Source organism: Rattus norvegicus, chromosome 5, assembly GCF_036323735.1.
Source record: "Rattus norvegicus strain BN/NHsdMcwi chromosome 5, GRCr8, whole genome shotgun sequence".
Classification (NCBI taxonomy): Eukaryota; Metazoa; Chordata; class Mammalia; order Rodentia; family Muridae; genus Rattus; species Rattus norvegicus.
The window spans coordinates 147,138,328-147,165,502 of NC_086023.1; the positions used below are offsets into that span (position 1 = coordinate 147,138,328).

The window sequence follows — 27,175 nt, forward strand, 5'->3', positions numbered from 1 at the left end:
GAAGGTATAGAAACGCGCTGTTTTATTACAAAGAGTCTCACAAAAATGAAAATATCTCAAAAAGGAAGCTAGGCTAACAACCTCCACCTGCAGAATTGGGGGAAGACGGGGCAGTGTAAGTTTTTCTGCTTGCCCGGGGTGGGTGGGAAGGTAGAAACAGAACCAATCTAAAAATGGCTGATATTACCCAAGCCTGAAAAGGGGCCCCAGAAGACACAGTCGCCCCTGCTGAAAAGCTTAACAAGGCCATCCTAGCAGAGCTCCTAAGCAGGCACTTGCAGTTCAGGATTTAGTCTTCCGGTTGTTTTCTTTTCACCTGGACCCTACGTGGTTCAAAACTCAGACCTAGGGCAGGACGGACAAGGGAGCTCTGGGAAGAAGAGTTCTCCCAGTACCACTGCCCTGTGCGCTGGTCCCTATCTAGTCCCTGGGGACGTTATATTTAATATATTTTATATAAATACACAGGAATAGAAAATATAAAATCTGAGAAATTGAGGGAAAGTAAGGGACTTGGAGAGAAGATGGAGCTGCAGACCTTGCTCAGGCCATCTTGACCTCTTCTTTGACCCTGTGGAGAGTACAGATGGGCATGAGAAAATAGTAGAGGGACTGAAGCACAAATATGGCTACAATGACTTCCACAGGACTGTGGCTGCCCAGGTGACTGCTGGGAACTGGGGCTTCCTAGTTATGCAGAAACATACACCCTGAAAGAGGCCTTTGTAAGCTGCCCAGCTGCCCCTGCTCCTTCCCTTCCCTCTCAGTGGTAGGACGGACACAAGGGGGATGAGTTCTGACGCTACAGAGATGGCCAACAGCTCCTTCCTCACCCTTTGGCTTCTGGCTTCTCCTCCTTGGTTTTCTCCTCTTCTGTGACTTCTAGAAAATAAAAGAAAACATGTTTGAAGGCCTCATCTAAAAAGACCCAGGTCAGGCAGTGGGACTCTTCTATCCGGAAACCCCTTCTTTAATATACAGCTCACTGGTTACAGAAAAATGAGAAAAGCCCATCCCAGGTCTTCTGGTGAGGCTGGCTGAGAACAGGTCAGACCGGTTTCCCAGCCTGTTTCAGCAAGAACACAGGCAGGGGCAGCCCCCTGGGAAAAGGGCTAGGGTGGTATGTGGGAGCCAGGGTCAATCAGCCAGCAGAGACCAAGAGTGTCATTGTGTGGTCTTGCCACTTGTAGGAGCCACTGAAAGACTCCCCTTCAGTGTAAGATCCAAAGGAGCTGGCGGGGGCTGGGTCACGCTCCTTCCTGATCCAACCCAAACCCACCTTTTTTCTCCTCGGGATCTTTTTCTTTTTCATCTTCTGTTTTGACTCTTTTGGCTTTTTTGAAGTTAGAAGAGTTCTTGCGACCTCCTTCTCCCTCCTCATCAGAATCAGAGAATTCCTCCTCACAGGCAATGCGTTTGTCAGAGGAGCAGACTGGGAGGCAATAGATAAACATTGGTATGAGAGCAAGGGGCCATTTCAGGTTCTATGCCCAATGCTTCCCTGAGTGTCCTTCAAGAGGACACAGGGATTGAATGGTACAGCACCTTCCTGGATAAGAAGAACCTGGTTTCCAACCCCAGCACCCCTCATCAAGGTACCAAGGACAGCTACCAAGTCGCAGGTGGGGTTCATGCATGTGTGCACGCTGTTTCTAACAGCTGGGAAGCTTGGAGGAGATGGGAAGTGTAGAACCCCATACTGAGCAGGGGACAGACCCCTGGATCTAGTCTTACTGGAAATTCGTTTGTCAGGGTCTTCCTCATCCTCATCACCGCTCTCTTCTGGGATGGCATCCTCTGGGATGGCCTGCATTTGGACCCCAGGGGCATGGGGCAGCATTCTCAAGTTCTCAAAGAGCCGCTGCCTACAGTTAACCAGGAGAGAGGGTGGGTGGTATCTAGTTAGAGACAAATCAGAATCAGGCCTGTTAACTTGAGGGACAACTTGGCAAACACTCACTTGATCTTCTCCAGGTATTCATTAGTGTTCTGGTTAGTCATATTGGAAGGGCTGATGTGAAGCTTGAAATCTGGTCCAAAGTATTCAAAGTAGTCATTGTATGGTAGCTCTGAGGGGAATGGGAGAAAACAGTAAAGACATGGCCGCCACAGGCCATGGAAAAGCATGTGGAGCTTCCTCTGCGTCTGTTTACCCACCTATCAAAGAGAAGACAGAACAAAGCCAGGACACCTACAAAACTCCGACCTGCTCTGCTTTGTCTTTTTGAGATAAGGTCTTTCTGACCAGGCTGGCGTGAGCCTCCTTCCGAAAGGCTGGGATCACACACAGGACCCACTGTGCCTGGCCAGAGTTCTAATCTTTATACCATTCTCAGTATCAACCCCAGTGGAATGTGTGACTAGGCAGGGAGGAATCCACACCCCCAGTGCAGAGCTCTAGGCACTCCTGTATTCATTTGCTAGCCTATGCAGTGCAAATCAAACATCTGAGTAACAATGTCCTGACCAAAAACACGGGGGAGAAGACAAGACTAGGGGAAAACTGATGGCTAAGGTTTGCTTACAAGACAATAGTCAGTCAGGAAGGAGCCTCTGAGTATGAAAAAGAAAGGCCTTATGACTAAGTAGCAAAGTTGTAAATGAAGGCACATGGCATCTAGCTCCCACCCAGCCTAACCTGGCCCTGGAGCTAATACCATTAGGGATCTCTGTGTCCAGGGCCACAGCTGTCTCGTAAGTCCAGCACCGAGCGACATTACGGATGGTATAGCCACCTCCTCCCAACATTAGCATCGGCAAGTTGAAACTCTTCACGAACTCCACACACTTGGCATGTCCTTTGGAAGGAAAAGGGATGTTGGTTTACATGGAACCCAGCAGACCCTGCCCACCTATGCGTGTGCTACGTGGTCTCACCTTTGATGGTCAGATTGAAGCAACCTAGCCGATCCCCAGACAGGGAGTCTGAGCCGCACTGTAGGACCACTGCACTAGGCTGGAACATCTCCATTACTTTGGACATGACCTAAAAAGATACAACATCTTCGTCCTTACGATCAACCTCCAAGAACAACATGTGAGGTCCAGAGGTACAAAGTCCCAGCATTTTCTTCCTTTTCATGTACTTCCCTGATACTGTGTGGTAGACAAGAGGTTTCTGATTTGAAAGCATCTGCAAAGATTATCACAGCCCCAACGACTGAGCTTTGAATGGCTTCCCGTCAACTCCTTCCTCTTTTCCTTTTTTAACTGCCAACTTCCCAAGCTGCTTCCTTTCAGAAGCTTCTCAACCTCTAGCTGCATCTGCTCTACTCCTTTGTCCCTATAGATTTAATGTATTTTTGTATATTTTATTCTCAAACCTAAGCATATGCACTGTTACTCAGGAGCCTGTAAGTGGAGCTTCTGTCATGTTACCTTTCTCTAAGCACATGTGGGCATTTGTCTGTGACCACACTAAATACTTGATTAACAGTCTGTCTGCCACTTCACTCTATGTGGCATATATTCCTTTTGTCCTGTGTCATCCCCTCAGTCTTAACCTCTTTCTTCACATAGGTACTTCCTCATTTAAAAAAAAAAAAATCCAGCTCAAGGCCTGGCATGGTGTCACAATTTAGTCACAGCACTCAGGAGGCAGAGGCAGGTAGATCTCTGTGATCCGAGGACAGTCTAGTCTATAGTGAGTTCCAGGCCAGGATTACATTGGTGAGAATCTCTGCCGTCCACACTACCTATCCCAGGCACCCCTGTAAAAATACAGGCTCCAGTCAGCCTACTGAGGACTCTAACAGCAAGCCTGTCTGTACAACATGCCACACGGCCTTTCCAGAGTCTCTGGATAGACTAAACAGCTAGGGGCTCTACCCTATAAAGACTAGAATAAACCCCAATATCTTTCTTTCTTTTTTTTGGAAAGATTTACTTATCCCATTACAGATGGTTGTGAGCCACCATGTGGTTGCTGGGGATTGAACTCAGACCTCTGGAAGAGCAGTTGGAGCTCTTATCCGCTGAGCCATCTCTCCAGCCCTAAACCCCAATTTCTTAAAATGTTTAGATATTAGTAAAAGGCTGCAAGAAACATGAAACACTCAGGAAACGGAACATAATGAAATGAACAAATAATCTCCTAGCGGCCAATTACAACAATGCAGAAGAGACATAGAACACCGAGGGGCTGCTATCACTGTCAGACCAGCCCGCTCCCATCTTTCTTTGATGTAATGTGTTTTATCAAATAAACTGCTTAAATGGTCACAAACAATAACAAAGGAAAAACCCCATTAGTGCTCTGTATAACAATTTCTGATTCTATCTTATGGGGAAGCTCTTTAAGCAGGAAGGTATACAACTCAAAATAGCTTCAGGAAGTCCCTGAAACTGAACAGATTCACTAGGCCTTCTCCCTGACAAAGCAGTAAAAGCTGCAAAAAAAGTTTCAGACTCAACCAGCTCTCTGAAGAATCAGAAACTGCTGAGTTGCCTGGAAAAGGTTCAGATCAACTCAGACTCCGGAAATGATACTCTCCAACCAGTTGAACTGCCTGAGGGCTGGGCAGTGTCCTTCAGGTTCCTAGCTTTTGTGAGCTGTTTCACAGGCTGGGGAAGGCTTTAGTGATACAGCTGTCTTTGAGACATTTCTTTTCCTATAGGTAACCTCTTACCAATACTGTATGTAATCCCAATAAAACTCAATGGTTCACCAGATTGGATTTTGGTGGTATCTGTACTTTGGTCGGTTGTGGGTTCCCTATCTGTAATGAATAGACATGTGTGTTACATAGTCCCTGGAAAAGTTTTGTCACACAACAACTGACCACACACTGTTGAATACATATTATTTACCTCCCACAAAGATTGTGCCTTGCACATTACTGTACTGAGGGACAGCCTCCCAGATGGGAGAAACAAATTACATAGATGGTTTGTTTCCCTGATAGCACACAACAGTAAAAGTTGAAAATGCTTCCTTTCCAGTTAGCCACTGTGAGGAACGACCTTCCCCTTGATCAATCCCAATGTAGTCCGAGGGGTAAGCCAGGCAAAAGGTGAGCCCAGGTACTTACTGGCTTAAAGATGGCTTCATAGGACTCATCATCAATGCCATCTCGCAGTGGGTAGTTAACGGCGTAGTACTTGCCTTTGCCAGCCCCAATATCCTAAATCAAAAGGGACATTAAAATAAAATCAAAAGGCAAAAGCAGTCAGGGATTCAAAGATGGAGCTGGAAGGCAAGGAGAGAGGTAGTGGTTCTGTGTGAGACAAGCTGAGCCCAGGAGATCAGGGGTCTGAGGAGCCCAACTCACAACCTCTCAGTGTTCTCGAGTTACACTGAGCAGAGACTGAATGCCCTATCCCACCGCACAAGATTCCTGCTTCTAGTTAAGAGCAAGCAAGGAGGTGGGTCCCAGAAGAAAATCCACCTCCCACACCTCTGCCCAGAGTTTTACTGTACACTCCTCTATTCTGTCCTTTCTAGAAAGCTGTGGAGGGCAAGCCACAGAAAAGCTTCTTCTAGTTCACCTCAATAGCCAAAGTGGCTCACTCGAGTGTCTGCTGTATCGAACAACTTCATTAGCAGCATTTCCCACCTAAGGGTGACTGGCAGGGCAAACCTCCCTCCCTGTATTCATGCTAACAGACAGACGGAGCAGCCTTAGGAAGGGAGCAAGGCCGCTGTTAACTGTTCTCTGTAAGATTCAGGCTTTCATAGTGTTTTAGGTGAGAACACTGCTTCCAGTCACAGTGCTAAAGGGGAAGGCGACCTGAAATAAAGAGCCTTTGGGGTGACTGCCAGGAGCCCTAACCCCCACTCCAAATGCAAGCGTAAGGACGAAGAGTGTGATGCAAGGGGCTGGGGACTTAGCTCAGTGGTAGAGTGCTTGCCTAGCAAGCACAAGGCCCTGAGTTCAGACCCCAGCTCCAAAAAAAAAAAAAAAAAAAAAGAAAAAAGAAAAGAAAAAAGAAAAAAAAAAAGTGTGATGCAAGCCCAGCTGTGGTCAGGAGGCTGGGACAACGAGCCAGGAAACCCTCAATTCTCTTGACCCCTATGTCCTAACGTCTTCCTCTTCCAGAGTAAAGGGTGTACGCGCCCCAAGACAGTGGTATGGGATTCTGAATGGCAGAAGAGGCAAGAAGTAGATTTTAGTGACTCAGGATAGGAGAGTTAGGGCTGAAGGTGAGTTGGTTGGTCCCTAAAGGGAGTTCTCACCCGTAGGTCCCCAGTTCCTGGGAAGTACTCTCCGTATTTATGAAAGGACACAGTCATGACCCGGTCTGTGGTATAGAAGGCCTCTTCCACGCCATCGCCATGGTGAATGTCAATGTCAATATACAGCACCCTCTGGTGATACCTAGGATCAGAAGGTGATGAGGGCCCTGGGGCTCTTCAGGGATGGGACGCGCCAAGGGCGCCAGGTCCCAGCTTACCGGGCTAGCTGCCTCCCTCAGGTATATCTAAGCACCAGAGACGTGGAAACTGGCTGAAGGGAGGTGGAAGAGTGGCCGGGGTGTCTCCAGAGGCCTGACGACCATGTCCGACCTTCCTACTCTACAGCCAGGGTCAACTGCAGTCGCACAGGGACACTCTGGAGGCAGGGTCTGAGCAGCGCTCGCCCCAGAGCTTGCCGTGGGCTCAGATCAAACCAAGGCCCAGTCAAGGAGAGGATGCCAGAGACACTCATGGACACATCCTAGCCAGCACGCCATAAGGAAAGCAAACTAGGGAAGCAAGCCCAGGGGGACAGGGAAGTGGGACCTGGCCTAAGGTGCTCCTCCAAGACACAAGGCCAGGCAGGCGTACTTTAGCAGTTCCAGGATGGCCAAGACAATATCATTGACGTAACAGAAGCCGGATGCTTCAGACTTCTTCGCATGGTGCAGGCCCCCAGCCCAGTTCACAGCGATGTCCGTCTGCTGCTTATTGAGTTTCACAGCACTCGCTAAGCATGGAAAGAGAGCACACGCTGTTACTAAACCATTCCCTTAGCCCCTGAGGACCCAATGAGAGGTACTTTATTTTACAGGTGTCGAGTATAAAATTCACTAGTCACTACTTCTCATTTCAATAGGAAATATACCTAAGACTGACCACTAAAGTTTTCAAGCCAAGAATCATAACCCATTTGTACTCTTAAAAGTGATTTAGTGGGTCATACATATTTTATTGTAGAATAAAACAACAAAAATATTAGAGTAATAGTACAGGTGATTTATTTTGTGGATAACTGGTGTAACAGTGAGTAAGTACTTATATGTACTGCATACATAGTTACCGTGTCCTTGAATGCATTGTAAAAGTATTCATTATTGTGGTTCACAGTCAAAAAATTAAGGATGGGGGTTGGGGATTTAGCTCAGTGGTAGAGCGCTTGCCTAGCAAACGCAAGGCCCTGGGTTCAGTCCTCAGCTCCAGGAAAAAAAAGAAAGAAAAAAAAATTAAGGATGCACGGATTCACAGTACGAAGATGTCAGAGCAGACAGGCACACACCTGTGGCAGCAGTGTTAGCTTCAGCAGCAACTAAAGCGTGCACTAATGCACGACATACCAAAAGGGGACAAGTTTATCAAAGTGTGTGTAACACATTCACCATGCAGCCACCACACCGTAAAACACTACACACAACCAGTTTAAAGCTAAGTGCAGATGATTAGAGCTGTAGGCCAGCCTGGGCTACAGAATGAGATTTAAAAAAAAAAAGGGTGTGTGTGTGTGTGTGTGGAGATTTAGCTCAGCGGTAGAGCGATTGCCTAGCAAGCACAAGGCCCTGGGTTCAGTCCCCAGCTCCGGGGGGGGGAAAAAAAAAAAAAGCAGAATAACTCAGTTAAAATGCCTGTGGGCTTGCCACTGAGCCTGACCACCCAAGTTCAATTCCCTAGAACCTGCGTGCAGAAGGAGAGAACTACCTTTTGTAAGTTGTCCTGACTGCCACATGCAGACCACTGCACACATATACAAGAATGAGTTATACAGACAGACTGCGTTTAAGGGTGTTTTATTCTTAGACTTCCATAAGTATATTAACTCACAGGCATGAATACACAGTAACATACATAGAGACACGGACATATTAAACAAACACCAAAAATATGGCATAAAACTACATGGCGCAGCGACATAACAAGCTTTATAAGCAGACCTACAGTAGGTGCACTCCGCACTTAGGAGGCAGAGGCAGGCAGATCTCTTGAGCTTGAAGCCAGCCTGGTTTACTAAGTGAGTTCCAGGCAAGTCAGGGCCATTTCTTTCTTTCTTTTTTTTTTGGTTCTTTTTTTTCGGAGCTGGGGACCGAACCCAGGGCCTTGCGCTTCCTAGGCAAGCGCTCTACCACTGAGCTAAATCCGCAACCCCGTCAGGGCCATTTCTTAAAACAAAACAACAACAAACCCCACTAAAACAGAAATGTTGCCATGCACCTGCACATTGTGTCTACTGTTGTGTGGGTATTTTGTCTGCATGGATGTAGACCATGTCTGCATATGCATCATGACTACCTGGTGCCCACAGAAGTAGGAAGAGGGCACTGGATCCCTTGGAACTAGAGTTGGAGCTGTCAGCTGCCGTGTGGGGGCTGAGTAAGTGTTCTTATACGCTGAGCCATTGCTCCTGCCCTGCACTTTTTTCTGGTGTTTGATTTAATAACATTCTATTCACCCAGGTCCTGAGAAAGAACAGGCTATACTACATGTAAAATACAAATGTGCAAGGCTACATACACCACTTAAATTGGTCCATAATATACATTCATACAGCAGAACTGCTTACTAACATTTCTTATTTTTTTTTTTTTTTTGGTTCTTTTTTTTGGAGCTGGGGACCTAACCCAGGGCCTTGTGCTTCCTAGGCAAGCGCTCTACCACTGAGCTAAATCCCCAACCCCCTTACTAACATTTCTTAAAATGTCTCCATCCTTAAGCCACGCGTGGTGGCATTTGCTATGGTTTGGAACGGTGCTAAGGTAACCCAGAAGTTACAATGACCTGTGAGGGCTATTTATGACTTTAGAAGTTAATGACCTTACTGTTTCATACAACACAGATGTTGATCCTTCATTTTATAGATCTTTGCAGTTCACCAACTGCATTTACATATAGTGTCTTAACAACCCCTTAAAGCCTGCAGGAAACTCCTGTATAGAAGTTCTCTGGCAGGAGGAGAATTAAGAACACCTGCCAGTACCAGGTCAAAGATCTAAAGTCAGACCCATAGGATCACTCTTAGTGGTCACAGGTCAGCAGCATCTAGAAGGCAGATAGATCTGCCAACAACCGCCCATACAGCCCAGGAAGCAGATTTAGTCTCCTTACCGACAGAGCCACCCGTGGACAACTGACAGAACTCAAACAAGCCATCAAATACCGGACAGTCCTCACCCACGTTGACTTGAAAGAAATAAGCAAAAGGTTAGTTTCCACAATTTCCTTCAGTTTTTATTTATATATTTACAGACCAATGAGAAGAAAAGCAAAACAATTTAGATTCAGAAACCTTGGATTCTAGCCCAGGTCAACGTGGAGATTTATGCTATTAATGATAATAAGTAATAATGAAATTCATCTCAACCAGTCAGAGAAAAACTTACGAGACCCTCTCCGGAATTCTGAAGACATGGCCTCACCGTAGTTCTCAAGCTGGTCTTGAACCCCTGGCCTAACCTTTCCTTCAGAAGTCTTGGCCTTCTGAGCAGCTAGGACTATGGCACACAGCATCAAAAATCTTATGAGAAAAAGCATTTGGCAAATGCTGGTGAAGGAAACCTGTATAATCGTCTCTTGGTGAGTGTTTACTGCATCTATCCTATCCCTTCTAGCCATTCCCAATACTTGATGCCCTATCCTCACACAAGCTTCTGATCTTACAAATGAGGAAGACTCAGAAAGATGACGAGACCTACAGAATTATCTGCAGAGTACAAGAGACTCCATCTACCGCTGAGTGCTTTAAATACCTGATTCATTTATCCTCACACAATCTTCTGAGGTAGAGTTTGGTCCAGTCCTATAAATGGGGAAATGGGCTCAGAGAAGTGAACTAACTGCTAATCCTGGAGGCAAAATTCAAGCCTCATGATTTTCTGCTGTGGTCCTAAAGTCCTGAGATAATGTCTCCTGGTCTTTACCAAAGTGCACTCTCATTCAATTCTCACAACTCCAAGAACTGGACAACACAGGACCACTGTGCACTGGAACGAAGACATGCAAAGAAGGTAAGCGACTTGCTGAAGACTATATGACCAGGAAGCATCAGAGTCAGAATAGGACCTAGGTGTCTTGACAACACCCAGGTGACAACTAGAGTCACTTCAAACCTGTGAGGTAAAGTACAAAGTAGGGCATGAGGTAGAAACACGTGCAAACACTAATGCAGATGAACCCAGCAGAAGCAGCCCTGGAGGGAGGGTCTGAGGAATCCCAGGCTCTCACAGGAAACAAAAGAAACTGCTTGCTGAGGTCAGGGGCAAGAGTGGGGCTATCTACCCTTACTCTCTTGCCCGGTCTTTTATCAGTAATGGTTTCCAAAGCAGAGCAAGGAGGAAGAGCCTTGGGGAGAAGAGGCTAGGAAGGGACCATCCTGGATTTGGTACCATTAGGACACAGCTATATTTGTAATAACCTTCAGAATCCTCAACTCTTGAGTCTACAGGTAAAAGTGCTTGCTCTGTAAGCCTGGTGACCAGAGTTCAATCTCTGTAACTCACAGAAAGATGGGGGTTGGGGATTTAGCTCAGTGGTAGAGCGCTTGCCTAGCAAGCACAAGGCCCTGGGTTAGGTCCCCAGCTCCGAAAAAAGAAAAAAAAAAAAAAAAAAAAAAAAAAAAAAAAGAAAGATGGAAGGAGTCAACCCCTCTGCCCAGACACTGCAACATACGCCCCTAGACTACACACACACATAAAAATATTTCTTTTTTCATTTTTTTTTCCAGAGCTGGGGACCGAACCCAGGGCCTTGCGCTTTACCACTGAGCTAAATCCCCAACCCCATAAAAATTATTTCTTAAAGTTACTAATCCAGTGCTACTGTAACTTGAGTTGTTCCCCAAATCTGATGCTTGTTTAGGGAGTAGGCAGTGGGTGGCTGCTCTTCAGGAACACTGGGAGGAGGCTACGTCAATAAGAACTTTGGCCCCTGGTGTCAGGCTATATATTCAAGAGCAAATAATTCCCCTCTGAGCCTTTCCTTTAGGTCATGAACTTGAGTTTTCAAAGGCTGGTTTATACTCCTTGTGGGGATGAGAAAGAATTAACCTTCAGGGCCCAACAGACATATAGCTCACATATCAGCTCACACTTGTAATCCTAACACCTGGAAGGAGGAAGGAGGATAGTGACGATTTGAACTACAGAGTAAGTTCAAGGCCAGCCTCGGCCCCACGCTCTTTTAAAAAGCAGCATCTTTGGAGACAGAGCAGGCGTGGAGGGCATGGCTATAACAGCATCACTTAAGAGGACCTCTGTAAGTCTAGAGTAGCCTGCTCACAGAATATGTCCCAAGCAGGTCTAAATAGAATTAGACCCTGTCTCAAGCAACAACAGAAGATAGCACTGTAGAAACCCGCAGAGGACTAAACACTATTGACAATGTAAGTCACACTTCAGCAACAGCTTCACTGAATGGAGGAGGAGAGGAGAGGAAAGGAGAGGAGAGGAGTGGAGAGGAGAGGAGAGGAGAGGGGGAGGAGGAGGAGGAGGAGGAGGAGGGACGACCTAGAATAGAAACAAGAATCTGTGCCAGTCTTCAACTGTATTAACCACGTCTTCTTTCTTGGACTGTGGCCTGAAACGCCTGTCTGTTTGAAGTCATCTCTAGTGCATGTTACATGAAGGCTGTTATGGCACACTGTTTAGTGGGTGACAAACAATTCTGCTAATGTTCAGTACAAATGCACTCTTTGTTTTGAGACAGGGTCTTACTCTACATCCCAAGACTCATCATCTAGCCTCTGTCTCCCAAGGTGGGATGACGCCGCCTGGCTATGAAATGTAGAGACATTGATGACTGCACTCTCAGTCAGGAGTTTGCGGAGTTTTCTTCTCTACCCTTCCACCCTGCCTCATGGACGAGTCAAGTCAACAGACCACACAACAGTGCGACCCGAAGGCTCCATGACCGTCACCTTCAGCAGGTTCTCACAGGAGTTACAGGGGCTGATTATCTGGTCCAGAAATTACATTTATTTAGCCTTCCATTTTGATTTAAAAAATATTAGCAGAACATTAGTTCAAGGTTGTCAAAGTCTCAAAGCAAGTTTTTACATGCACCAAGAGTACACAAACTTGGGGCTGGAGAGATGACTCAGAGGTTAAGGGCACTGGCTACTCTTCCAGAGGTCCTGAGTTCAATTCCCAGCAACCACATGGTGGCTCACAACCCTCTGTAATGGGATCTGATGCCCTCTTCCGGTGTCTGAAGACAGCGACAGTGTACTCATATACATAAAATAAATAAATAAACCTTTAAAAGAGTACACAAACTCAGGCGTAAATGCCTAGGTTAGATACTATTAAACATTAATAAAGAGCCCATAGGTTTTGCTTATTGCCATGGTAGACATTTCAGAAAGCACTTCATGAAGTGACATCTAAAGTCTTTGCTACTTTGATTCCTATAACAATATGAATCAAGTCTGTAAGAATTCATTAAGTTGAGACCCTTATCCTGTCCACCTTTTCTTTAAGATTAATTTGGATTGTATGTTTGTGTTTTGTCTCCACGTGTGAATATGCACCACATATGTACAGTGCCCATAAAGGCCAGAAGAGGGTATCAGATCACCTGGAACAGATGGCTACCAGCTACCATGAAGGTGTTGTCAATCAAACCTGGTACCTTTGCAAAAGCAGCCAGTGCTCTAACCATTGACCCACCTCTTTAGCTCTCTATGCCCACCTTTATTTTCAATAGGAAAGTTACAACTATAATCTTTTTTTTTAAAGATTTTATTTATTTTATATAAGTGAGCACCCTGTCACTCTCTTTAGACATACCAGAAGAGGGAGTCAGATTATGTAGCATGTGGTTGCTGGGAATTGAACTCAGGACCTCTGGAAGAGCAGTCAGTGCTCTTAACCGCTGAGCCATCTCTCCAGCCCCAATTATAATCTTATTTAATTAATTTATTCACTTTACATCCTGCTCCCTGCCCCCATTTAAAAATTTTTTTTTACTTACTTATATATGAGTACATTGTTGCATTGAATCCCATTAGAGATGGTTGTGAGCCACCATGGGGTAGCTGGGAACTGAACTCAGAACCCCTGGAAGAACAGTCAGTGCTCTTAACTCCAGCCCCACCAGATCTAATATTAACACACAACTTTATAAAGCTAGTTTCTGAAAAACTAGAATACTGACTAGCTCTGAACCTGCTCATTCTGAAAGGCCTTTTATTTTGTTTACCTCACAGATTTGTGAATAACAGAGATACCATATATTACCAAAAACTATTGTTCCTTGAAGGTAGGTAGGTACCATGACTGTATTAGCCTCAAATGTACGATAGATACTACTGTCTTCCTCATAGAGAGCCTCAGAGAGGCTCAAAGACTTGATTTACCACATATAATTGAGCAGGAGAGATGGTTCAGTGGGCAAAAGCACTTGCAATAAAGTCTATGACTTAAGTTCAATCCTGGAATCCATGACAGGAGAGAACCCCAAAGTTGTCCTCTGACCTTTATACACAGGCCATGTCACACATACCCCAAAACACACACACACACACACACACACACACACACACACACACACACACACACACACACACACACTCTCTCTCTCTCTCTCTCTCTCTCTCTCTCTCTCTCTCTCTCTCCTCTCCCTCTCTCCCTCTCCCACCCTCTCTGTCAACTTAGCAGACTAGGTGCAGCTGAACATCCAAGACACAAAATCTCAGTACCATCAAGAAAGCACAGCATTGGGGTTGGGGATTTAGCTCAGTGGTAGAGCACTTGCCTAGCAAGCGCAAGGCCCTGGGTTCAGTCCCCAGCTCCGAAAAAAAGAAAAAAAGAAAAGAAAGAAAGCACAGCATAGGGGCTGGAGAGATGGCTCAGAGGTTAAGAGCACTGATTGCTCTTCCAGAGGTCCTGAGTTCAATGTCCAGCAACCACATGGTGGCTCACAACCATCTGTAATGGGATCTGGTGCCCTCTACTGGTGTGTCTGAAGACAGCTACTGTGTACTTACGTACACAAATAAACAAATCTTAAAAAAAAGAAAGCTTAACATAAGGGTGCCTGTCTGAAAGCCTGGTGACCTGATTTTGATCCCCAAATACCACAATATGGTAGAGATATTTGACTTCAAGGCATCCCTCTGACTTTCACATGTGCATAAACAGAGACAACACACAAAAAGTAAGTGCTTTAACAAAAACCTGAAAGCTCATCTTCTTGCTATGACAGACACCAGGCTTGCCTTTCTAATGAGAGCCTTTCTAATGAGAGCCAGTTTTGTTTACAACTAAGGTAGATCCCCATTGTCAGCGTTTCATGGAAACCCCTAAAACCATCTGCAGGAAACAAATGATTGGTCCCCACGAAGTCAGCAAGAGATTCAGAGAGCAGACACTTCAATCACAAAAGAAAAGAATTTAGGTGTGACAATGAAGTCCCAATTTTCACCAATGTTTTCTCACAACTAAAACAATCACAGCTCCTACAACAGGTATGGTTTGAGATGGGATGTATCCTGAAGTGTCAGGGCCCAGCAGGCAGGGGTAGGACCGCCTCATCTCAAAGATTATATCATCTAGTCTGTCCTTTGCACCCTCTAAATACAAAATACAAAGTTAGAGCAATTAGAACTGGGCAGAGAACAGAAACCACACAGCTCACCCACTTTGTGCATTCAGTTAATGGCAGGGCCAGTGTCTCCTGCCTGCTCCGCAGCCCAAGGCCTTGTCCATTAATCATAGTTCCAGCATGCCTAGAACAACACAGCAGCCCTAACTGGACAAGCACAAGTCTACTATCAGGAGACAGGAAGAACAGATGAGATGGACAAGACACATCCGTTGTGAACTAAGTAGGGACCACAGGGTGGCACTCCCCATGAAAAGAAACCCATAGGGAGCTTTAGAGAGAGAAGGGGAGAGTGGAGCTTACTCACATCTCTGCATCTGCTTGCTGTATTCAGACATATTGTCTGGGCGAATAGAACGCAAGAACTTGATGTAGTCGTCGCTGTGGTACTTGGTCATCTCCTCAGCGTTGGCTTTGTGAGGACGCTAGAGGGTGTAGGGAGAGAGGGCAAGTTAGCCTTGACCACCGTCACTTCATTCTTTCAGTTGAGTCACTTGGACTCTTTCTGGCTGCTGAGATAAAAGATGCAAGCCAAAACACTAAGCTACGAGTTTGCTTTGAGAAGGGCAGTGGTGTTTGAGACATTCTCTGTAGCCTTGGCTATCTAAAAATATGCTCTGTAGACCAGGCTGGCCTTGAATTCAGGAATCCTGCTGCCTCTCCTTTATCTCCCGTAGTGGTGGGATTAAGGGTGTGTGCTGTCATGCCTAGTCTGGGAAATCTTTTATAGACCATTGCACCAAGAATTCTGATGAGTCTTTCCCACTAAAACTTGCTGTGTGAGAAGGTTCCTGATGATGCTAGCACATTTCCAAACAGGGGTGTTTACTCTGTTGTATGTATATGCGTCTTCTGCTTGCATTGTGTGCACCATGTATGAACAGAGCCTATGGAGCCAGAGGGGCACTGGAGTCCCTACAGTGGGAACCCGAGAGTTGTGAGCTGCCATGCAGGTGCTGGGAATCAGACGCAGGTCCTCTGGAAGGGAAGCAGGGCTCTTCCCAGCCGTGTCATCATCTAATCCAAGCTGACCTCAAGCCCATGCCTGCCTCAGTCTGACCATTCAGCTTATTTCCCTTCCTTCTTCTCCAAAGAGTATGGTGCAGCAGGCCTCTACCACAGTACTCAGCACACAGAAGAGACCAGGGATCAGACCTGAACTACATAGTTCAAGTCCCGCCGAGAGTATAAAGCTGTCTTTTTAAAAAATTGTTTCATTTATTTACATTCCAGCTGCTGTCCCAACCCATCCTCCCTCCCACAGTTCCTCATCCCATTCCTCCTGCCCCTTGCCCCTGAGAGGTGCTCCCCTCACCTCCCGACCAGGCATCTCCCTTCCTGGGGCCTCAAATCTCTTGAGGATTAGGCACATCTCCCATTGAGACCAGAGACCAGGCAGATAGAGCAGAGACCTGCTCTATGTGCTGAAAACTGCCTTTAATGAGACAAAGACTGCTGTACTAGGGGCTGAGGTCTGTGAAGGAGTTCCAGGCCAGCTGGGATATGGAGAAGCCCAGTCTGGGAAGGGAAGCAAACGCTCTTCTCCCTGTCCCTTATAAAAGGATCATCTTGAGATGCCCACCTATCTTGTCTATAGTTTAAACAACTAACCTTTATTGAGTGTTATTCTGTATCCTTCATGTGCACAATAGTTAAAGCTCATAGCAGTGTTGCCCTCACTTGCAGTGGAATTTTGTGATTACAGCAGAAAAGGTTACACTGGTGGTAACACTTGACTGGAAACAGTATCCAACTCTAGGCACTATTTGGACCTCATTTAATCATATATATGATCCCTTATTGGTGGTTGTGACTCACTGCGTAGTTGCTGGGTACTGAACTCAGGACCTCTGGAAGAGCAGCCAGTGTGCACTTACCCACTGAGGCATCTCATCTGCCCTTTTTTTAAAAATTTTATTTTATTTATATGAGTACACTGTAGCTGTCTTCAGACACACCAGAAGAGGGCATCAGATCTCATCACAGATCATTGTGAGCCACCATGTGGTTGCTGGGAATTGAACGCAGGACCTCTGGAAGAGCAGTCAGTGCTCTTAACCACTGAGCCATCTCTCCAGCCCCACCAATGTGAGGAAAAATAAAGCACCCAGGGGCCAAGCAGCATAACTCATATCTGGAATCACATGGCTCAGGAGGCTGGGGCAACAGAGGAAGCCTAAGGCTAGACAAGGACACGTAACAAGTTCCAGGACAATGGAAGCTACAGAGTAAAATCATTTTTCAAAAGCAAAGATGCACCTTTAATCCCAGCAAATGAAGGATCTCTGTGAGTTCTAGGATAGCCAGGGCTACACAGAGAAACACTGCCTCAAAAACTGGAACCTACCACAGGTTTGGTTTTGTTTTGCATTTTTAGCCTTATCTGCCATGTGTGCACAGGGCGTGAACACCGCCACAGTGCAGGTCAGAGAACACCTGCAGGACCCGGCTGTCGCCTTCTACTATGTGGCTCTGGGTATTAGACGGAGGTCCTAGGCTCCAAGTGTCTGCACCCAAGAGCCATAAACAGTAATAAACTAAGGCCTTATCCTCTTGGCAATATCAGCAAAGCTCTGAGGTGGTTCTGGCTTCTAGACACTACCACATAAACCCTAACCCCATTTTGGTCTGTGTTCTGAGTTGAGACTCACAGTTCTTTTTAAGACGGGGTCTCAATATGCAGTTCTAGCTGTTCTGGAACTCATTTTGTAGTTCAGGATGGCTCTGAACTCACAGAAATCTGACATTCACCACTACAGCAGCTCTATCCAGGAGTCCTAGAAGCACATTTAAATCAGTTGGATTAAACAATTTTTTTGCTGCACAACCAGCAGCACTCAAGTTCAACTTTGCTCTCGGAATTTCTTTCTATTTCTGTTAATGAAATCAGTGTCCAGTCAGGGTGAATGATCTGTGTCAGTTAAACTCTGGAAGCAAGCCTATATACATATATTCTCCCCACTTCAGGCGTGGTGGTGTAATGGAGGGTTCATGTTGAAGGCTAGTCTGTGTTACATAGTGAATTCAGGTTATCCTGGACTAACTTCAAGAAAGAGGAGAAAGGGGGCCAATGGAAAGAAAGCTCAGAGGTTAGGAGCACTGGCTGCTCTTCCAGAGGACCAGGATTTGGTTCTCAGCACCTACATGGCAGGTCAAAACTGTAACTTCCGTTCCAAAAGATCTGGCGCCCTCTTTTGACCTTTTCTCATTCTGCTGGGATAACCTCAATGGTAACTGGCCTTGCTATTTCTGTTATTCCTTTGTTTTTTTGGTTTTTTTTTTTTTTTTTTTTTTTGGTTCTTTATTTTGGAGCTGGGGACTGAACCCAGGGCCTTGCGCTTCCTAGGCAAGCGCTCTACCACTGAGCTAAATCCCCAGCCCCTATTCCTTTGATTTTTAAATTGTATTTTATCTGCCACTGTAAAGTAGGCAGAATACTTAATGTACATGAAGTCCTAGGTTCAATCTCCAGTACTGTATGAACTGGACATAGTAATACACGCCTGTAATTCTAGCCTTGGGAAGGCAGAGGCCGAGGTCTCAAGATCAAGGCCATCCTCCACCAAACTGAGTGGAAGCCGACCTGAGACAGAGGGCAATATATTTGGGAGGCTGGGGGCAATAAGACTGCCTAAGCGTGGGGCAGGATGTGGCTACACATACAACAAAACCCTGCCTCAACAAAACCAAAAGGAAAAAAGCTCTCTATTTTTTCCTCACTGCCCGAAGAAGAGGCAAACTGAGAATCAAGCCAAATTTAGTTAGATACTACAAATTAGATACTACAAATATATTAGTATCTTTTACACACATGCTAAAAAATAAAAACAGGCCTGGGAATTATAGCCAAAAATTAAAACAAAGACAAAAACCTCAAGCCAACATTTTAAACTTTGGAGGTTTATAACCCAAAGCTCCAGTTTTTCTTTTAAAACTGGAAGCTCAGACAAAATTCGTTAGAGCTATATATGGAAACGACAGGAGTTTACACTGAGGCTGGAGATACAGCTCGGCTGCAAGTACAGCACTCAAAGACAAAGGCCTGTGCCCCTCAGCACTGCCTAAACTCTTTGCATGCGTGTAAACTTGCAATCCAGCACCCTGGAGAGGGAGCGAGGATCAGGAGTGCCAAGGCCACCTGCAGCTATGGAGGACAGTCTAAGATACATGAACCCCTAACTCGAGACCAGCCCCACTCTCTCTCCCTTTGTCTGGTTTGAGTTGGTTGGTTGTTTTATTTTTCAAGACAGAGTCTGTCTGTGGACCCTTGGCTATCCAGGAACTCACTGTGTAGACCAGGCTAGCCTTGACTCATGGATCTGACTGCCTCTGCCTCTGCTGGGCTGGGACTAGAGGCCGGTGTCACCACTATCCAGCATGTTTGTTTGTTGGTTTTCTGATGAGACAAGGTTTTCTTCTAGCCCAAGCTTAGCTCAGACTCATTTAAGACTGCAGCTCAGGGGCTAGAGAGATGGCTCAGTGGTTAAGAGCACTGACTGCTCTTTCAGAGGTCCTGCGTTCAATTCCCAGCAACCACATGGTGATTCACAACCATCTGTAATGAGATCTGATGGCCTCTTCTGGTGTGTCAGAAGACAGCTACGGTGTACTTACATATAAATAAGTAAATAAATATTAAAAAAAAAAAAAAAGACTGCAGCCCAGCAATCCACAGCTTCAGTACCCATGCTGGCCTTCCATGTTTGGCTTACTATACATTGACTCATTCAAGATTTTCGTTTTCTCCAAACACCACGTCACCCTCACTTCTGTGTTTGTACCTATGTTTAACCCTTGACCTGGACACCAGTCCCTTTGTGAAAGCTGGACTAAGTTCTAGTCGTTTTCATTCTTCGGAGACAGGGTCTCCTGTACCCTGGCTGGCTTTGAATTGACTCTAGTGCTGAGGGTGGCCTTGAAACCCCAATCCTACCTCTACCACCAAAATGCTAGAACTCCAGTCTTACAGCCTCATCCTTGGCTTTCTAGTCAGTCTTAAAGCTCCCACAGCTCCTCTTTTCTTTACTCTGCACCTCTCTACCATTAACATTCTTTAATTGCTACACAGACATACTACGGTAAAACTTGGTTAGCTTACATGTGTGTATTAACACTAAAGTACTTAAAAACGGAATCTTTATCTCCTTGCCAAATAATAGCCACTGAATTAATGAGCAGCTGAGGAAGGAAGATAAAGAGTGCACACAAGGAACCAGAGCCCGTAAGGCAGGCAGGGGCAGCGCTCCAGTAACTCACGCACATAGATTTCCATTTTTCGGTAGAGACCATAGTTGAGCAGCAAATTATGAGTCATTCGGATTCGGTGAGGCTTCATTGGGTGCCCTTGTCCATAATAGTAGTTTCCAACATCCCCTGAAAAGGAGAAGACCGTTTACTTTATTATTTATTTTGTCTTTTTTTTTTTTTTTTTTTTTTTTTTTTGTCTTTTTGAGACAGGGTTTCTCTGTGTACCCCTACCTGTCCCAGAATTCACTCTGTAGACCAAACTGTCTTCAAACTCAGAGATCTGCTTAACTCTGCCAAGTACTGGGATTACACCCCTGGGTTCTCTGTTCTGTTCTGCTGTTTTAAAGATTTTCAGTTATACATGCTTGTGGACACGGACACACCAGTGCAGGCATCTCTGGAGACTGTCAATCTCCTGCGAACTGCCTACTGTGGGTGCTGGGAATGGAACCCCGGGCCTCTGAAAAACACCCAGTGCTCCTAACTGCTGAACTTAACTCCAGCTCTTAGAGACACAGTTTTAGTAACACAGTTAAACACTCTCCTGGGAGAACCCAGCAAACTCCCAGAACTCTAATGCTCATTTCTTTCTAGTTTCCTCGATTCTTCCCCACTTTGAATAAAAGTAGCGCCTGGGGTTCCTACAGAAGCCGGTGTCTGAGAGTGAGCCTAGAGCATACACATACACACAGGATAAAATTGACTAGGGAAGAATGGGCAGTGCAGTGACTCATCTCGATGCACCTCAAAGGAATTCCCTTCCCACAATGAAAACCACTGACTATTACCTAGAATTAGAACCCACGGCCTACAGATAAAACCACTTTCTTATTGCTTATTTCATCTACAGACCTTGCTTCTAACTGGTCCCCGGCCTTCGTTATGACCAACTGCTCTCCTTAATGCACACTCTCATATGTGCTTTAAAAAATGTTATGGCTTCTCTTGGCTACGCCATGACTTCAGCAGGCTGGAAGTCAGCATTTGTTCAATCTGCCTTGTGCTTTGTGCTGGGTCGATCTGGGTCAATTTGACACAAACTATGGTCATCTGAGAGGAGGAAACCTCAATTGGGAAAACATGTCCATAAGACTGGGCTATGGATCAGTCTACAGAATATTTTCTTAATTAGTAATTAATGATGAAGGGCCCAGCCCACTGTGGGTGAGGTCACTCCTAAGCTGGGTTCTGTAAGAAAGCAGGCTGAGCAAGCCACGAGGCAAGCCAGTAAGCAGCACCCGCCATGGCCTCTGCATCAGCTCCTGCCTTCAGGCTTTTGCCGTTTGAGTTCTTGTCCTGACTTCCTTCAGTGATTGGATACAACATGGAAATACAAGCCCAATAAACCCTTTCCTCCCCAACTTGCTTTCTGACCATGGTGTTCCATAGCAGCAACGGAAACCCTAACTAAGACACTTCATCTGGGGGTTGGGGATTTAGCTCAGTGGTAGAGCGCTTGCCTAGGAAGCGCAAGGCCCTGGGTTCGGTCCCCAGCTCGGAAAAAAAAAAAAAAAAAAGAACCAAAAAAAAAAAAAAAAAAGACACTTCATCTGCGGCTGCCCACCAACCACCACCCTGGTTGTCTGGTTTCATAAGTAAACTGTTGGGAACAGCCTAGCCGTAGTTTATACAGCATCTGAGTAGTTAAGTAGCTGCTGAAGAGACCAGTCAACTATATGGCAAAATGATGCCTAAAATAACGCTACTCTACACCTGGGAGGCTTAGTGAGGAGACTAGAGGGCTAGCCTGGGATACATGGTAAGATAGTGTTCCAAAACCAGCAGCAGCACTCAGGAGGCAAAGCAAAAAGATTTCCATGAGTTTAAGGCCAACCTGGTCTACATAAAAAGTTCCAGGTGAGGTAGGGCTAGAGAGTGAGACCCTGTATCAAAAAACAAAAACCAAACCCGAAACAGAACAGTTTGCACCTGGCCCTTCATGTCACAGAAAATGTCTGCCAGTCCGCACTGGAGACACCAGATTAACAGCATCTTACACACAGTATTCACCTTGATCCCACATATCCTCAGTTTGGACAGTTCCTCAAACCTAGTTTCTCTCTGACCCATGTGTGTGACTGTGTAGGCAGTGCCACAGAGCACATGTGCAGGTGAGGGGACAGCCTTCAGGAGTGGGTCCTTTCACCTCTCACACACAGCTCACCAGGCCCTTAGGGCAAGTGTTTTACCTGCTCTTTAAAATATTTTTCGAGATCGGACCTCACTCACCATGCAGTCCAGGCTGGTTCAAACTCATTCTCCTGTCTCAGCTCCCTGACTGCTAGGATTGGACTCATGCTACCACAGCCAGACTGTACTTTTCTCCTGATGCTGCAAATTACCTCATAGATCCAAGTGACTGAACATCTCTAAAGGAACTCTATATGCAGCACCTCGCTCCTCTTGTGTTTACATATCTACATCCATAAGACCCGAAGGCACAGGCTCTATACTGTTTACACTGTGAGCTCAGTAAGCATCCAAGGATCACACTCAACTCAGAGAAATTAAGTGCCTGCCTAAGGTCACAGCTATCAACTGATCTGGAAGTCAACTCTCTGACTCCAAATCTAGGGCAGAAAATGCACCTTAGGTTCCTGGGTTCCTTCAAGTCTGCATTTATCCTAGAGAGCTCTGTGAGATCAGGAATGGTGGCACACAGGTAGAGGGAAGGGGAGTTCAAGGCCAGTCTGGATCACAGAGAGACGCTGTCTCTACATACAGATGAACATGCAGGTCTCTTTGATCGGAAGCCCAACTCAAATTGGTCCTTTTGTTGTTTTGAGAGAATGTCACTGTGGATCAGGCTGGGCTTGAATGTATAGTAATCTGACTCAGTCTCCCAAGTATGGAATTACAGGCTCAACTCACCACTCCCAGTTTAATGGATTTTTTTTTTTTTTTGGTTCTTATTTTCGGAGCTGGGGACCGAACCCAGGGCCTTGTGCTTCCTAGGTAAGCGCTCTACCACTGAGCTAAATCCCCAGCCCCAGTTTAATGGATTTTAATTGGGCTACTTTACCAAAAAAAAAAAACAAAAACAAAAACAAAAAAAAAACTTTCGATGAAAAATTCTTTTTGCTAGGCACAGCGGCACAAAGCTTTAATCCAAACACTTGGAAAGCAGAGGCAGGCGGGTCTGTGTGCTTTGGAGGCTAGCTTGGTGAATCCAGGCCAGCAAGAACGACAAACAAAATTCCTTCCACTTAAGACAACTTAACCTTTTCTTTAGTACTGGGGACCAAATAAGAGAAGCATGCACTGAAAATGTTCTTCCTCACTACTGCTCTCCATAGAAACTGCTATTTTAGTTCCCTAGAAAGCCAGGCCATGGTGGCACACAACTTTGATCCCAGTGCTTGGGAGGCAGAGATAAGCAGATCTCTGTGGGTTCAAGACCAGCCTGGTCTACAGAACAAATTTCAGGACTACACAAAGAAACCCTGACTCAGGGGGAAGGAAAGAAGGGAGAGAGGGAGGGAAAAAAGGAGGGAGGGGAAGGGAAAGAAAAAATGACTTATTTGCCTACTGGAAAACCTGGCAGGCACAGCCAAATGAGTCCCAACTGGGAAAGATGACTTCTACGACTGAAGTCTTTTTACTCCCCACCCCCCCTTCACAACTGCTAAAGTTCTGACCCTCCAAAGTCCTACGTCACGTTCCAGGAAAGGAATGTCCTTGTAGTCACTGTACTGCATAAGCTAGCCAGAAACTCCAAGATCTTCCTGCCTCTGCTCTCAGAGTACAAGAAAGTTCATCCCTGATGCCTCAAGAACATTCCCGCTTCACCTTGGGGCTTCCTAACACTTTCCTTACTCCTTACTTCTGCCTTCAAACTTGCCTACCCTTGACATTTCCTTGTCACAGATCCAACTGCAGACGAGCAGACCTGTAGACCTGTATGGACTCTGGCTCACCTGTCCCTCCACAACCACTACAAGCTCCCTTTTGGTTATTTTATGTAAAGACCTTTTTTTTTTTTGGTTGTTCAAAACAGGATTTCTGTATTTCTGTGTAGTCCTGGCTGTCCTGGAACTCACTCTGTAGACCAAACTTGCTTCAAACTCAGACACCCAACAGTGGTGGGAGTAATGGGACTTGGGTGTGACACCACCCACACGGCTTGTTTGTAAAGACTCACAAAACAAGACCTCATCTCTTAGATTGGTGTGCTGGGACACACCTTTAGTGCAGGAGCTGAAAGCAGAGACAGGTGGGTCTCCATTAATTCCAGCCTAGGCAAAATACAGAGACCCTGTCTCAAAAATGAAAAATTTCAAGCTAACACGTCCCCTTCATTTTTCCACTTAATCTGAATATACCCCAATCTAGCTTCTGCCGAGTCCCTACCAGCACTTCTCTATTAGCACACACAACTTTAGTCCCTGCAGGGAAACAAGGTAGGTGGATCTCCTCGAGTTCAAGGCCAGCCTGGTCTACAGAACCAGCTCTAGAACAGCCAGAGAAATAATGCCTTGGAAAAAGAAAAAAGATTTTCCCACTCTTTTGTGTATATGAAGTCTTTCCTCCATGTATGTCTATGCAACACATTCCTGCCTAGCACACGAAGCCTGAAGAGGCCATTGGATTCTTTCCAACCAGAGTTATAAACGGTTGTAAGCCCATGGGTAGGCCCTGGGAATTGAGGACAACACCTCAGTAGGAAGTGCTCCAAACTGCTGAGCCACTCTTCTCCTCACTCAATTTCATGTTTTAATTATGTGTGTTGTGTGTCTGTGGTAGGTATGTACACACGAGTGCAGGTGGTCGTGGAAGCCAGAAGAGGGCACTGGATTCCTGTAGCTGGAATTACAGGCATCTGTGAGTCACCAAAATGGAGGCTAGTATCTGAACTCTGACCTCTACCAGAACAGTATGCACTACCAATTGCTGAACCACCTCTCAAGGCCCGCCTTTCTCCAGTCAACAAATACTTATTGCTAGTCTACTGCTAAAGAGGAAGGGAACCTCTGTCGGGAGGTAGTAGCAGCCTTTAATCCCAGCACTTGGGAGGCAGAGGAAGGAGGATCTCTGTGAGTTCAAGAACAATCTGAATGGGGTTGGGGATTTGGCTCAGTGGTAGAGCACTTGCCTAGCAAACACAAGGCCCTGGGTTCGATCCCCAGCTCCAAAAAAAAAAAAAGAAAAAAAAAAAAAAAAAAAGAACAATCTGACACTCTACAGCACTAGTTTCAGGACAACCAAGGCTATGCAGAGAAAGTCTGTCTCAAGGAAAAGAAAGGAGAGAAAGGGAGGAGAAATTATGTAATTCTAGTATAATCTCAAAAAACCATTTTATGCCTATTACCCACTACCCAGCATTTTAAGAAGTTGGGATACAGAGACTTTTCTCCAAGAAATGTATTATCGACAAGAAACAAAAAAGTAACTAAACAAAAAACGCGGCTGATAGGCACTGTGGTGCACCCCTTTAATACCAGCACTCAGAAGACAGAAGCCAGGGGATCCCTTTGGAGGCCAGCCTGGTCTACAAAAGCTACAAAGTCCAGGACAGCCAGGGCTGTTATAGACAAGCCCTGCCTTGAAAACAAAACAACAAAAGAGAAACAAGAAGCCAGGCTTGGTGGCCGGTCAGCTCACAGCACCGGGCAAGACTGAAACAGGAATGTAGCTAACAGTTGAAAGACAGAATGGCGATGAGCAATCAAGGCCACTGAACCTTCTTAGTCCACTTCTTTAGAATTAAAACAAGCCAGGGTATGGGCACAAGCCTTTAATTCTAGCAATCGGAAGGCAGAGTGGGATGAACCTCTCCCAGTGGGAGGCAACCCTGATCTACAAAGTGAGTCCCAGGCTAGCCAGGGTTACACAGAGACCATTTCCAAATTAAAAAAAAAAAAGGGGGGGGGGAGTAATTTCAACATAGATCTTCACCCTCTACAGCTGTAGTTGTCATACCCCTTTTCTAAACTGACTAAAATTACTATCGGAATTACTTTTCACTGACAATTATCAAAAATATCTGTCTTTTACATTTCAGACCTAAATGGCCAACCACCTACTGGATGGTTGCCTAGATGTCCCCTAAACAACTCAACAGTTATTCCTAAAACACAAACACAAACGCTGGACGAAGTGGTGTAAGCCTGGACTCAGCGTTCAGGAAGCTGAGTCTTAAATTCAAGACCAGTGTGAGCTACACTCTAAGAACCTATCTCAGATAAAGGCGCCGCCCGCCCCCCCCCCTTGCTGTTAGCTCGACTTCCCAGGACCGGGTTTGAAACTCTAGTTCTTGGGGTCCTAAGCACTGACACACCTGCTCCTCCACAGGGTGGGCTGAGGCTCCTACTCTGTGTTCCCCAACACTCAACACTGCCTTGTCCCAGCACTAACACCGAAAGGTACCTGTGACATTGTCTAGCTCCCCCTTCAGACGGGAACTCAAGACAGGAAATGTGCCTCGATGAGCCCTCTAGCCCCAACAGAAACACTACCCAGGACAGAGTAAGATACCCCATATTGGTTCAATGAAAAGTCGGTTTAACAAGTTGCACCTTTCTCCCTGCATCCCTGGGGAGCCCCATTTCCCAACCAGCAACTGCAGGCCCTACTCCTAGACTTGGGGGGGATGAAGTGGGGGAGGGGTGGCCAGACCTGCAGAACTCACCCAAAAAAAAAAAAAATTACAGGGAAAGACCTTTGTATTCTCAGCAGGAAAAGGTACCCTAGTAAACCGTCTCCATCATCTTCCGATGCCCGCCGCCAGGCTTAGCCTTCCCTCCAGGAGTCCCTCTCCAACTTCGCGTAGGATTCCCTGAGAATCTCCGCCACCGAGATTACCGCAGGCTACCCCCTCCACGACCCCCGCCTCATCTCGGCCTCAGCCTCGACTTCCTCTCTTCAACCTCCCCCTTCAGCCTCGACTTTTCCTCAACCTCCCGCTTCAGCCTCGACCTCCTCCCAGCCTTCTCCCCCAAGCCTTTCCCCAACGCCCGGCCCCAGCCGCGAAGCCGCCGCTCACCGTCGTAGTAGTAACAGACTTTCCTCTTGGTGCCCTGAGTCTGCGCCATCTTGCTCGCCGCCCGGACCTCCCGTCAGTCTGTCCGCCCGCCCGCCCGCGGCTCCTCTAGGCGTCCGACCCGGGGGAGGGGCCAGTCTCGTAGCCCCGCCCACCCTTAGGACTCACCTATAGCCACACAGCCC

The 27,175-nt window shown here is 46.1% G+C and overlaps 1 protein-coding gene across 1 annotated transcript; it reads right to left on the reverse strand.

Annotated features, from left to right (window-relative positions):
• Positions 1-27,060, reverse strand: Hdac1 (histone deacetylase 1). The gene is made up of 14 exons (NM_001025409.1): positions 26,994-27,060; positions 20,025-20,137; positions 15,072-15,189; positions 9,272-9,346; positions 6,767-6,905; positions 6,176-6,317; positions 5,031-5,123; positions 2,878-2,986; positions 2,658-2,798; positions 1,961-2,069; positions 1,735-1,865; positions 1,280-1,432; positions 834-882; positions 1-571 (listed from the first exon to the last, which is right to left on the reverse strand). The coding sequence occupies exons 1-14, from the start codon at positions 27,040-27,042 to the stop codon at positions 544-546; spliced, it is 1,449 nt and encodes a 482-aa protein (NP_001020580.1). The 5' UTR covers positions 27,043-27,060; the 3' UTR covers positions 1-543.
• Positions 27,061-27,175: the final 115 nt, after the last annotated feature.